This window comes from Diplotaxodon limnothrissa, linkage group LG20, assembly GCF_057381915.1.
Source record: "Diplotaxodon limnothrissa isolate DT_005_m linkage group LG20, D_limnothrissa_male_GT1.1, whole genome shotgun sequence".
Classification (NCBI taxonomy): domain Eukaryota; kingdom Metazoa; phylum Chordata; class Actinopteri; order Cichliformes; family Cichlidae; genus Diplotaxodon; species Diplotaxodon limnothrissa.
In genome coordinates this window covers 6,608,756-6,622,098 of record NC_140615.1, presented here as the reverse complement: position 1 = coordinate 6,622,098, position 13,343 = coordinate 6,608,756, and the positions used below count along the sequence as shown (strand labels likewise).

At 40.8% G+C, this 13,343-nt stretch overlaps 1 protein-coding gene across 1 annotated transcript in view; it reads left to right on the top strand.

Moving 5' to 3' along the window:
- Positions 1-11,914, top strand: part of pex14 (peroxisomal biogenesis factor 14) — a 45,327-nt gene extending 33,413 nt beyond the window's left edge. Inside the window, exons 7-9 of the mRNA XM_085345118.1 lie at positions 471-568; positions 5,978-6,069; positions 9,728-11,914. Coding sequence (XP_085201244.1) covers positions 471-568; positions 5,978-6,069; positions 9,728-10,205 — 668 coding nt within the window. The 3' untranslated portion in view covers positions 10,206-11,914. The remainder of the gene's footprint in view (positions 1-470; positions 569-5,977; positions 6,070-9,727) is intronic.
- Positions 11,915-13,343: the final 1,429 nt, after the last annotated feature.

Sequence of the window (13,343 nt, the reverse complement as noted above, 5' to 3'; positions counted from 1 at the left end):
ATTTATTAGGATTAGGGGGGACATTTTGTCTGGCAGCCTCCTCCCAAATGAGAGCCTTGTTTTTTTCCTTTGTTGATCGTTTGAGGATTTAAAGATGCATTAGAAGGCAGTGTCTGGGTGGATAATGGAAGGTTAGAGACTGTTATTTGATTTAAGTTCAGACACTAGAGATTAATACCTCCATCCTATGTGCCCCCTCCTTCCCACTATCTACCCCCGACGCCTCGGACCAAAAAGCTGCGACTAAAGTTACCCGGTATTAGCTTTGATTACAATTCTCAGAGGGCCGCTTTGATCAGTGACTCGAGTCTCATCGGTTCTGTCATTGTGGAAAGAAAACAGTTGTTTTGTATCAATTAAATAACTTCATCATAAAACATAAAGCTGCGCGTCTTTTTTTTTCTTTCTTTCTTTTTTAAAAGACTAACTTGACTCACTTTGTCATCTCTTACTCTGCTTGTTCTTCACAGTCAGCCAGCTGCAGCAGACCCTGCTCTCTATCCAGGAGGTGCTGGTCCAGCAGCAGCAGAAAATCCAGGACCTCTCCCAGGAACTAGCTGCATCACAGGTGGGTAGCAGTTTATCAGGAACTCTGTATCCTTCACTTGACAGCCCCAGCAATTTGTTAGAAGACCACCAATACTGAGGTAGAAATCTGGCGTTGTACCTGATAGCGTCGTGTTCCTCTTTTGCCAGTTTTACCGGTCAGCTTTTAGAACACGTACTACATAAAGCTGTGGCCAGTTTAGAATTAAACTAAGTTAAATCTTAATCTGTCCATTCATTAAAGCATGAAAGTTTTTATTCATTACATGTTTATTGTGGACTAACATCGGTGTAATGAAACAACTTTGCGGTGCTGACAGTAAGCGAGGCCACGCTGCAGTTTGGACACCTTTTTAAAGGTCCGTTATTTTGTGATTGATGTTTTTGAGGAAAGCTAGACGGGCAGTAACTTTGGAATTGCAGAAGAGCTCGGTAAACGTGAGGTTGCAGCTCAAAATCTCCAGATTGATGAGGAGAGGGAGGAGGTTTTCTCGAGGCCTCTGTGTACTAAAATCTTTGAGTCATAACTACCCAAGACAGACAGCCTTATTATACTGTATATCATCAGAACACAAGCTACAAAAAAATAAGGTGCAGCTCATCATGGGACCATAATCTTTAACCATATCGTTCCTCTTTGCCTTGATTTTTATAGTCGCTGTCCATAATCTCCTCAGAATTGTAAGTGTTTAGGAGAATCGGATTGAGTGATTGTTCTAAAACTTATGTGCAGGGATGAAATGTTGCTTGCTTTTTATAACGGCGCTCATAAATTGCTTTATGATCTCTGGGCTCTAAAAATTGCCTTGGAAGAGACAATCTTAGACAATGTTTTATGTCCACAGCTTGTTAAGCACATGGGTGTGTAACTGAAGCATCTGGATATGGCAGGAAAACATATGTGGACACATCTGCTTCGGCACAAACAAGGAGGAAAAATATGGATAACTTCCCTGGACGGGGTTCATCAAAAACTGAAGACTCAGAGCTCTTTTTTTGTTCTTTCAGGATCTGAGCTGCACATTGTCTCTGTGTAGCGTAGAACGAACACATTGATGGACTAAATCAGCATGTATGATGGGACCTGTGATCTGATTTGATCCCACGCTGAGCTGAAACAGAACTATCTAAGATAGCGTACAGGAGGCCCCGTTTAAACAATGAGTTTCTTCCGGCACAAAGCAGTGTTATTTATTTTATTTATCTCTAAATCACAGATTGGATTAAAAAGTGTCCCCTTCATTTGCTATGAGTGCCTTGTTGGACAGCAGTAGTGTATAAAAAGTATATTTCCCATCAAAACACCCATTAAACAAATCATAAACTCTGCTTTATAGTTATAGTGTTGATCTTAAATTTTCCCTGCGAGTCGGCACGAGGCCCCTCTGTTGTCTCAGGCCGCGGGGGGAAATTGGAAAATTGTTTTCAGGTCCGGCATTTTTGATGAGAAACACATGTTGGAGCTGGGGAGCTACTTATCATTCACCGTTTGTGGCTTTCAGGGTTTGCTTCACCACACTGCTCAAAGCGCGCCACGCTTAGCAATTATACCTCTCAACGCGGAAATGTGCCTTTAACCCAAAACACATGGAGACTTCTGTTTCCTCAGCTGCTAAGTAAACATTTCTCGTAGTCTGAAACCGCTCAATTGCGGAGCGCGTCTACTGTCCCTAAACTGGGGACCTCATTATGGAAGTGAGTTTAAATACTCTCGCACACACACACACACACAACACGGGCTGATTCTGCACATTTCCAGGCTTGAAAGCCTGGGACAGTTTCCCTCTTTTTCACTTTTCTCTCCGTTAAAATGATCCTGTAAAGACATGCTGTTCTATTCTACTTCTGCTGTTAAGCATAGATTTGCCTCAGGATGATTCATCCCTGATGTTAAACAGCCAAGTCTATTTCTGCTCTATTATCATTACAAATCTGCCTGTTAACTGTGTTTGCCCTGCTGTCTCAACTCACTGATGGCTCTCTTTATTAGTGGATACTACATAGAAGATTAGAAACCGTCTCTTTGGCTTGCGTAAGACGAACTGCCAGTAGGAAAGTGCATAAATAGAGTGAAATCAATTGCACTGTACCAGTGTTTCCACTCAAAAACACTCCTCTGGGGAGTTCCTTTTGAAGCTAATTCCATCATAAATATACATGTGTTACAAGAAAACACACTGTCTGCCGGCGGAATAACTGTGAATTAATTTGCCTTCAGACACTCTTAAACAAGGCTTGTTAAAGATCTTATCTTGTTGCTAATGGTCCACAGGCATTTATCTTCATTTAGCCAGATGCGCTGCCATCCTTGGGTGCTGCTAGATTTGGTCTTTTTTTTTTTCTTTGCTTGTAATATATATTTTTCTTTTTCCCCCCTCTTTTTCCTGAAGCACTTAGTTAACCAGCAGACCCCATCACACGCACGCATCCACCCGAGACACATTAGTTACACGGCTTTTAAACCAGTTAGAGGAAATCTTTACTTTGAGCAGTATTTACACAGTAAAAGAAACCGCATCCATCCAGCACAGAGGCGGTTGATAATTTAATAGGTGGCACCTCCCTGCTAGATTGACTTTGCGTTATTTGGGTTTTGGTTGCTGGGTTTATTTGTTTTTTGGTTGTTTGTTTTTATGCATAATGCTCTTTGCGATTTAAAGAGCCAAGTGGAGAATTATGTTCTCCAGTCCTTAGGCCACACAGAGCCCTGCACCTGTACACCAGGAAGTGCAGTAAAAGTCAAACATGAGGGGGGAGGGGATGCACAGGCATAGCCCTGAAGATTTGTTTTAGCATACAAAGCAAAACTCTAGAAATGGAGCTCTGAATACAAGGCTATGGTAGTAGTTTAGCAAATCATGTATTTGTGTTGATGAAGTGAACTGAAAAAAAATTAAAAATATGAATTATTTACCTAGAGGTATCCAATCCATGTCCCCATACTAGGAACCAAAATCTAATTTTGGATGCATCTCTTTATAGTGACAGAGGAGTCAGTATCCGAATCTCAAAATATATATGTAAATATGGTATATAAGTGTATACAGTTCAAAACAAAACACAAGGACGCATGCATTTGCATAAGAAAAGCATTTCAACAAAAGCAACATATATCAAAGTACATTTAAAAATGAATAACATAGGCAAAAAAACCCACGGCTGCCGTGGTGTATAATAGCGCACAGGTCGGATTCTGCACTGTAATGGCTGGAAAGAGCTGGAAGTGTCTCTTAAAAGATGCTTTTGTAATCAAAGCTGCTGAGAAATTGCAGCGGTTAAATATTTTGATCAGCAGTTTGTTAAAACATCACAACTGACACAGTCGTGCGGTCTATTGGACATGTGTCAGCACTTCAGGTGGGGCTTTTAAAGCGAGGCGTACTTCAATTCTCTGCAGTCACTGATACCCCCACCACTCAGCCTCCATCCAAACACCCAGTGCACTTAACACACGATTCTTACACAATGTGTGTGTGTATATATATATATACTGACATAATGTATCTCAGAGCTGAAATCCAGCCCTGGCCCAACATTTAATTAGGTTTCTTCAGACTTAATAAGACATATGTCAGAGTTAGTGTTGTGTGACAAGCCTTGATGTGAGATATTATATGGCGCTGCTCTGTAGATAATGCATATTATGTATGTAGCTGGTGGTTAACAAGTCTGCTCTAAAGCCTTCTTTTCTAATGTTATGTGACATAAGTATATAGAAATCATTACAATTCACTTATTCGGAGTAATCGGCCCTTTTTCTTCAGTTGATTCTGCGCCTTGGAAATCTTTTAGCTCAGCCTACACAGCAATTAATTTTTTTCCCATCATAAAATGAGAGAGAAGCAGAATTCAGCCTTATTATACGGGTGCCTTGGGGAGGCGAGGGATTAAGATGGTTCTAATGAGGTGACGGCTGTAATAAGAGTGTCTTCAGCAGGCCTCCAATGCACCACCTCTAAAACACGACTCCTTATCAGCAGCAAGGTTTAGGAGCGATAAGAGCCGCCGCCCCCCCCCCCCCCCCCAAAAAAAAAACCCTCTTTCCCACTCGCCTCCTTTTCTGTCACCCTTCACTTCTCCTCCTCTGCCTCCTTCCATCCACTGTAAATGAGTCTGATCCTTTCAGATGTGATTCAATTAATTTCTCTTAGATTTAATTACAAGCGAAAGAGTCCAAGTTATCCCTCTCCCCTCGATAGGGGGTCCACGCTTCCTAACAAGCTTCCTCTGGTGAGTCAGGAGAGTCTTAATTACAGTTTTTACTTTTCTTTTATCCCACTTTTTCCCTTGTCTGCTCCTTCTACTCCCTCTGGTCTTGCCAGTTTATCCTCACGCATGTTTGTATTTTGTGTGCAGGACTAGACTAAGAATGGTTAGCAGTTATCTACTTAACACCTTGCAAAACATTTTCATGGTTAGATAATCGAGTCTCGCCGCAGGCTACGTACATCTGTGTGCAGTTCTTCCAAAGAATGACATTTCCTTTTCAGGTAGCTTTATTTGAATAGTTTTGAAGGGCAGTGTAAAAATTTATGGACTTCTGTGTAACAAATGTCTTTTGTTTTGTTTTCCCGCTCCTGCCTTGTAAATCATTATTTGACGCCTTCTGAAGACTCACTTTTTTTCCTTTTTTCTTTTTTTTAACATGCATAACCCACTGAAAACATCGGTTTCAGGTGCAAGCAGGCAGGGCCTGCAGGTTCTTCCTCATTTCCATGTTTGTTGTTCAGTTAGTAGTTTTATCATTCCAGGCCTTTATCAAAACTCCCTATTTTACAGCTGTCTCAGTCAAAGTCCAGCTTGTTCCTTAAAAAAAATTGCTGCAGAGACAGATTTTCAGCAGCAATTTGCCATTCAAATACTTTTCCATTATACCCTTTAACATTTCATGCTGCACCAATGCCCGTGTATGGCTACACACGCCTTTGATAAAAGACAAAAAGGACAAAACAAACTGCTAAGCTTTGGTCTGCCTCCATGAATGTGGCTATTGTTCAAGATAGTCATTATCCAAAACACAACACACTGGCCTAATCTTTTCTAGATAGTATGGAAAATTATGTAAAAACAGCATGATTCACACTCACTGGACTTTCTGACGCCATAAAGGTGGATACAGTGAGATTGTTTGTCCTTTTTTGTCATCGCCGGCAGTAGGCAGTTGTGAGGTTGTTATGGTGACGGATGACCTGACTACACACAAACATGTGGCTTTTAGCATTTGCATCTACCATGTTTGTTTACCAGCCGGCCTTTTTTTTTTTTTTTTTTTTTTTTTAAAGAACCTTTTTTATTAACTCATATCGTTGAAATCAATCATAGAGGAGCTGTTGAAAGTCCTACAGAAAGCTCAATTGTGCTGAAACCCTGAACAGTGCTCGTGTGTGTGTTTTTGACAGTTGTGCGTGTTTCACTTGTATTTTTCCTACAGGCCTCGTCCTCAACGAGCCGCATCCTGGACAGCCAAACAGTAGGAGAGCTGAAGGCTGAGATCATCTCTTTGAAGGGCTTACTGCTCAGCAGGTAACAAAGTTATCCCGACCCCTGTCACATGAAACAGGCCGTGTGTGTGTGTGTGTGTGTGTGTGTGTGTGTGTGTGTGTGTGTGTGTGTGTGTGTGTGTGTGTGTGTGCATTGAAAGGCTTAGGACTTGGTGTTTTTTTTGCACATTTGAGTTCCTTAATGCAGTCCATTTGAACTGTGTGACAGTGTAAAACTGGGACAAAGCACCATCAGCATGATATGCAATTTGATTCATAAAACAACTCATTTGTTAGCATGTGGTAGCTCTTATTCAGATGTGATTTTTGACAGCACTAGGGGTGGGTTTTGATGATCGATTTATCGATTAAAATCGATTCTGGCTCAGATAACGTGATATCGATTCATTAAAATCCTGAATCGATTTTTTAATATAAATTTATTTTTCCCTAAATGCCAGAATCTCAGGTGAAACCTCACAAAATTTCAACAACCACCAAACAGCTAAAACAGTGAATAAGAGCAGGAACACGGATTCTGCACATAAATGTAAACACAAAGCTCGGACCCACCGACGGATCAGAATCAGTGAGATGTCGCCTTTCTCACGGTTGGGGCTGAAAGCCGACAGCTCGCTGATTCTGATGTTTCGGCGGGTCCGCGCTTTGTGTTTACGCCCTTTTTGCGCTGATTCTAAAGCTGTTAGTTTGATCTCTCTCCAAACAATATTGACCGAACCAGCAGCAAAAGAAGATCCAAACTACGCTTCACATAAACATCGTCATGGATTCCCTCTGACTTTTGCTGTTTTGCTTCCAACATGATAAAATCACACGTCATGCACAGCTCTCTCTCTCTTGCTCTCTCTGTACTTCAAGAACAGTTTCCTGTCTAAAAATCTGTTTTCTGTATTATTCGCTTGCTTGTTACGCTCAAATCTACCGTTATTTGCAGCGCTGTCGGCCGCTGTTTTTTTTCCCTTTTACTTACTTCCAAAAAGAAAACCTAATTTCTGCTGTTCAATGGGCTACTGAACAAATTGAAACTTTTTAAAATTATGCAAAATGCAAAACGCCGTGTCTCTACTAAAACCGCTGTAACTTCAGAGGTAATGTTCATATGTTGATTAATGGTTTTCTTTCGTTTTTGATGTACTGCAGAGTATTTTTATAAAATCCCAGGCCAGGAAAATCACCTTCATGTTTTTCTGTGTTTTATCTTCAGCTACTTTGACACAAAGGCTTCTGCTGTGATGCTCACACCTTTTATAAAGTCTTGCGAGTGTCAGCTTCCTTTTTATAGATACAAAAAAATGTAAATGTACTGATCTTAATTAGAATATTTCTGACTGTCTGAGGCAAAATTTCCCAGATACAAATCGAATTGAATCGAATCGTTTCGGGACCTTGTGAATCGGAATCGAATCGATTCTAGAAATCAGTGACGATACCCAGCCCTAGATGTCACGTCTTTTACACCACACATTAAATCAAATTTAAACTGCCTATCCAACACCTTAAGTTTACACCTGCACCTGGTTATTTCATTTCATTGAAACTTGTTTTGGTTTGTGTAGAGTTAATAGAAGCTACTGACACATTATAATATATATTTTTAAATGTGTATTTCTAATGCAACACCTAGCAGCAATTGTATCATATTTGCAGATGTTGTACATTAACTTTGAGCGTGACAGTTATTTGGTGACTATTAAACATACCTTGACAAATTTACATTCAGTGAACAGTGATCTGTTGTCATCACATCACTAAAGCCTGTTTGCTGAGTAAGGCTGTGAGATACGGTTGTTAATGTTAGTGGACCGAAACTCAAAGTCCATATTTTGTCCCTGGAGGTCTGAGTTTACACTCTCAGAAAGCGTGCAACTATAAAGCTCTTTTGCAATCATTGCACACTCATCAAAAGCTCTTACCAAAACTAAAATTTTAACACCTTTTTAATTTTAAAACCTGCCTGGTGTAAATTTAGCTGATATCTACTACAAGTTTGTCACGTTGAGCAGCAGTTGACTGCTCCCAAACGCTGCTGCACATTTGGGATACATGCAAGATCTGTGTTTCTATGCCAGAACAACACGCCAGGCGTGCTCCCCCAGACACTTCATGACCTTGTATTAGACCCCTGACAGACTGACCCTAGGGGATGATTTCACAGTTCAGTGACAGAAAAACTGGAGAGCCTGCTTCAAGGTGGCGTTCTAACCTGATGGGCTTGTGCAGTATTTTTTTTGTTTGTTTTCTTTAAGACAAAAAATTGGAACTCACACCTTTGTTCTAAACTACTTTAGATTACCTGAAGGTTTGTGTACTAATACATAAGAAAACAAGAGAACACACGATAATCACATCAGTCTTTATTATAACATTTCGTGACTTGGGTGGGCCAGTTAACATACATCAGGCATCAACTGGTGTTAGTAACAAAGGTGACCATTAATATACTCCAGTTGATCTGCTGCAGCTTCATAAAAAAAATCATATTCATTTTTTACAAAGTAAATAAGATTGTAAAAACTGAGAAAATCTCCTAATCCAGATGGAACCCGACTTTTTAGGCCAACATTTATACTGATACAGAGTAAAACCATTCTGATAATATCGATACGATGGCTCATATTGCTTTTTTGTGAAAAGAGTTGATGATTATAATGCTTTAGCAAGGTCATTTGAAAACTAGTCGGCTACCAGTACTGAGAGGATGTTGCTTCACTCTGCAGCGCAGTCTTGTCAGCTGTGATGTCACTCTGCTGCATTCAGCACTGACAGCATTATAAACAATAGACTTGGAGCTACTCTGTTGGACAGACTGTGCAATGCTATAAACTTTGAAAATTACTTAACTGCAAAGTCTAGATGTACCTATAGTGTGATGGTTAATAATAAAAAAATGTGCAAGGCCTTTTCTGTGAGCGTGGTGATAGACGTCCCCTCTTTCTTTTCAGCTTTGTTCCGCAATCTAGTCAGCCGCAGCCCAGCTCAGTCAGGCCCATTAGCATGCATGATTATGTATTAGTGTCTATAATGAAGCCTGAAGTAAGAGTGTACATCAGAAAACCTGCGAGGACGAAAATTGCCTCAGTACTGTGTAGTTGAGCTTGTTTTCTTCCCCTCATACATTCTAATCAGTAATAATCCCTTTGTCATTTGCTTTCTTGACTTCATCCTGACTGTCACAATGAGTTTTCTGGCAAAGGATTGAATTACAAAATAAAGGCTCCGTATCACCATCTGTCTCCAAACTTGTTCCTTTCCTGTTCAAATGATCCAAAACGTCTCCAAACTGTTTTTTTAAGCACCAAGAAGTGCTGAAACCCATTCAACATTGTCTTTTTGATCTTAAAAGCTGCAGTGGGTGTAATTAAAAAATCTTAGAGCATCTTTACCAGGTGTGATGAACATCTGGCTGTTTCGGGGGGAAGAGAAAAAAACATTTTCTCTGTTGTAATTATGAGAATTACATAGGGTGGTTAGTGTGCGGCTGCATGCTAAAATGCAAAAAAGTGTTGCGACGTGAGCTTGGTTGGAAAGTTATACATGGTTTTGTGGTCATATTATGTCCAAATATGGTTGTTTACATCGTGGGAAAGCTCTTTTCACGTCTTTTGATCACAGCGAGGTTTGTGATGAAGTTGCAATCAGGCCTAATTCTGTTCAACACTGTTGTCTGTCACCCTTTACAGGAAACAGTTCCCCTCCACTCCCTCTGTTCCTAAGATCCCCTCATGGCAGATCCCCCTGAAGCCACCTGCAGCATCTAGCACACCGTCCATTAACCACACCAACAGCAGCAGTGACATCTCCCCTCTCAGCAACGAGTCCACCACCTCCTCCCCCGTCAAAAATGGACTCCACAGCCCCCAGGATGCACTGGGAGGGCCCGATGGAGCCCATGGTATCAATGGAGATATTTGCACCGTGGGCCTGGGCACAGCGCTGCCCCTCGACCAGGTTCGCATGGAGGTGCAGGGAGAGGAGGAGAGGAAAGATGAAGATGAAGATGATGTCAGCCATGTAGAAGAAGAAGAAGAAGAAGAGGAGGAGGAGGGTGGTCTAAGCATGCAGACAGAGGACCGGCGAGGTGGGGACGGACAGATTAATGAACAGGTAGACAAACTGAGGCGGCCCGAAGGTGCCAGCAACGAGAGCGAAGTCGATTAGACCAACATAAGAGTACAAAAACACTTCAGAAGACCACCTCTCATCCCTGCTGATAGCTTTGTTTCTCGCTGCTCTCACATACAGGTTTTTCTTGCTTTCTTTCTTTTTTTTGTGAGTTTCCACTTGCTTTTGTCACATCATAACGTTGAGCAGAAGGAGGAGTAGGAGTGCAAGTATAAGAAGAGCCAGACCTGTGTGATGACACACAGGTTACCACATTTTACTTTTCTTCAAACTAAATGACTGTATCCCGAGCCAAGCACTATGTTGTGATGTTTCTTTGAAAGGACAAGTGACAAGCAGCAGTCAAATCAGAATGACTTTTATCAGCCTTTGTGCAGTACTAACCATGTGTGACTTACTGCCTTTAATTTCCATGATTTGATCAGATAATCCTCAGCTTTGCCTCGGTGTCCTTGTGATTGTACTAAGACTCAGACCAAAGAGGCAGCGCCGCACACAATATGTCTGCTGTACAGCGCATCTGCGGGTCAGGAATCATAAGGTGGTGCTTGAGTCTCGGTGTTACCGTGAGGTTCCAGTGGAGCATTAGCAGAGTTTGTCTCACTGTTGATGGGAATAGGAGAGGACAAGCTCTTCCAGGGCCGGAGCTTTTAGCCTCTTTTATGTGTCCTTTCGCATTGGTGTCAGTCTGTCAATAATTTACAAGGCCAGCAGGGTGGCATTTGGGTGAAATAAAACCCCTGAAATTCGAGATTAGAATGTGATGACGGGCTTTGTTCCATGCCGGTGTCAGAGTGCTCATATGCTCAAAGGAGGGGAAGATAAATGTTTTTTTTCTCTCTCCCTCTCTCTCTCCCCCCACTTTCGTTTTTCACTGTGGGCTGAATTGTGCATCTTTGCGAGCCGTGTTTGCGGGAGAAAAACCGAAGGCTGTCTGCTGAGCTGTATCTGTGTCTCCAGCAGGGCCGCTGATTTGGTTTGTGAAGTATGTTAATAATCAAATGATCAACAAATAACAGATGTATTAGTTCATGCAGCTTGAAATGTCAAGGAGGCTAAAAGCGGAAATCTAATACAGAAAGCCCAGTTGCATTGTATTATTTTCTGTGACAAACCCTCCGGTCCAAATTATGTAGGGCCTCCTACAGTGAGTAATCTTTACAGAAAACGGCACCAATATTTTGTAATTAAGCTGCAGTAAGACAACGAGCGCTGCCACAGATGGAAGTTGCAGAACTCGTATCACTTTTTCTTTCTCAGTGTGGAGGTGGATGGGGGAAGTAAAAGAAAATTGCCCCATGATTGAAAAGGAAAGTAATAAATGAATACTTGACTTATTGAATTACTCACTCCGTCTCTAGCTAACAAGAAGAGTCCATGAGTGAGAAGAAGGGATATCAGCTTGTGCCATTTCCACTTCCAACACATGGCCTCCATTGGGACACAGAAAAGGTGGAGGGGACACTGCACATTTCTGAGATCCTGTCCTGGCCTGCAGATTGTATGTTTAGTGATTTGAATTGACATTAAGCTTAACCTTAACAGGAAACATTGCAGTTAAGGTTGTTTTGTTTTGTTTCCTTTTGTGTGTACGTGTACTCAGTATGCCTCAGAACCACTGTAGTTTCAGTGACGGGTCCTTTCCCTGTAACTTACTGAATAAACACTGTCTTCACTGCAGTTCTAACTGTAATAAATTTGATTTATCTCAACAAGAATCTCCTATATTTATTTTAAAACCATCAGTGCACGCAGAACACACTTCGCTGCACTTTAGTATTAAAAAGCAACTGTACAATTATAGATTATACTTATTGCAAAATTGTTATCAAGCTCAAGTTACACAGAACTTGCCCTTTAGGTCTTCGATTTTTGCTGCTTTTAATAGTCTGGGAGATTAAATGGATTAATATGTTCAGTTGCAGATCAGGTAGCAATTATTTTTGTATGTTTTTCTTATATCCATGATTTTTTTTCTGTTTGATTTGAAATATTTTGAGACTTTTAGCCACACCAGAATCTCTGTATATCAGTTTTTTAGACTTTCTTTTTTTTCTTTTGGGGTGTGGTTTCCTTTCATAACCAGCTGTAATCTGTTTGTAACTCCAGCACCAGTCAAGCATGTATACTGTAAGTACATATTCCTCTACTCTAGTTAATTTTCAGAAAGCATGACATAGCAGGGACTTTTTTTTTCAGCTTTCTCTCCAGAAATGAGTGGACGCGGCTATACATTAAATAGGTGAAGGTTTGTTTATTTCTACAGATGAGTCATTAGTGCCTTTCCTATGGTTTTCAGTATTGTGTGCCCTGGTTTATTACTCAGTTTTCAATTCAGTGAATATGACACTTTTATTTTGCTATCATTTTTTAGTCAAAAACTTTATTTACTTACTTACCAAACACACAGCCAATAAATATAAAAAGCAGAAAATCCTTTAACTTATTATACACATTGTAAAAACAAACAGCAAAGCACTCCAACCACCTATATTGATACTTGCCCAATCTCGTTGACATCAAACGGTGCAGAAAAGTTCAGAGCCCAGTTCAGAGGGGTCGATTGAGTTCACCACCACTACTGGCCAAAACCAGCCCTCCATTGTGGGTGGTATGGCATGTCCCCCCACCTGGAGGTCAAGGGTTTCAGAATCCCCTTTCTAACAATATAAACTAATATTGCAACCAGTTTGGCAATATATTGATAACAGTAAATTTTGATTATTCTTAATGGTCTGGGTGTTCTACAAAAAGTCTAATTTCCTTTTCTGAGACTAGGCTGTATGTGAAAGATGGAAAAACCCACTGTGATGATGCTCATTGTTTTTTAAAGCCCCCCTTTTTTTGTTTTTGTTTTTTATTATTGCCACCACCATCATGGGTTTTTGTAATCAGAGGTTATAAAAAGAGCACAAACACGACAAAGAAGTCTGCAGCAGTGAAAGTCCATCCACGTGTCAGTCAAAGTGGCCACGCCTGTAACTTTAAAACTTGTTATGAAAAATGACCCCATGTACAGTTGTCATGATGGAGGAAATTTGCTGTAGAGAAAATATTTTTGGATCTGGATGCAAGCAGTTTTATTTCCGCTGTTAAGTTGGGCATTTTAACACATGGCTTGACTCACTTTTGGAGCCAGACTCAAGGAACTGCAGATTTTGGCCCTTTTTTTCA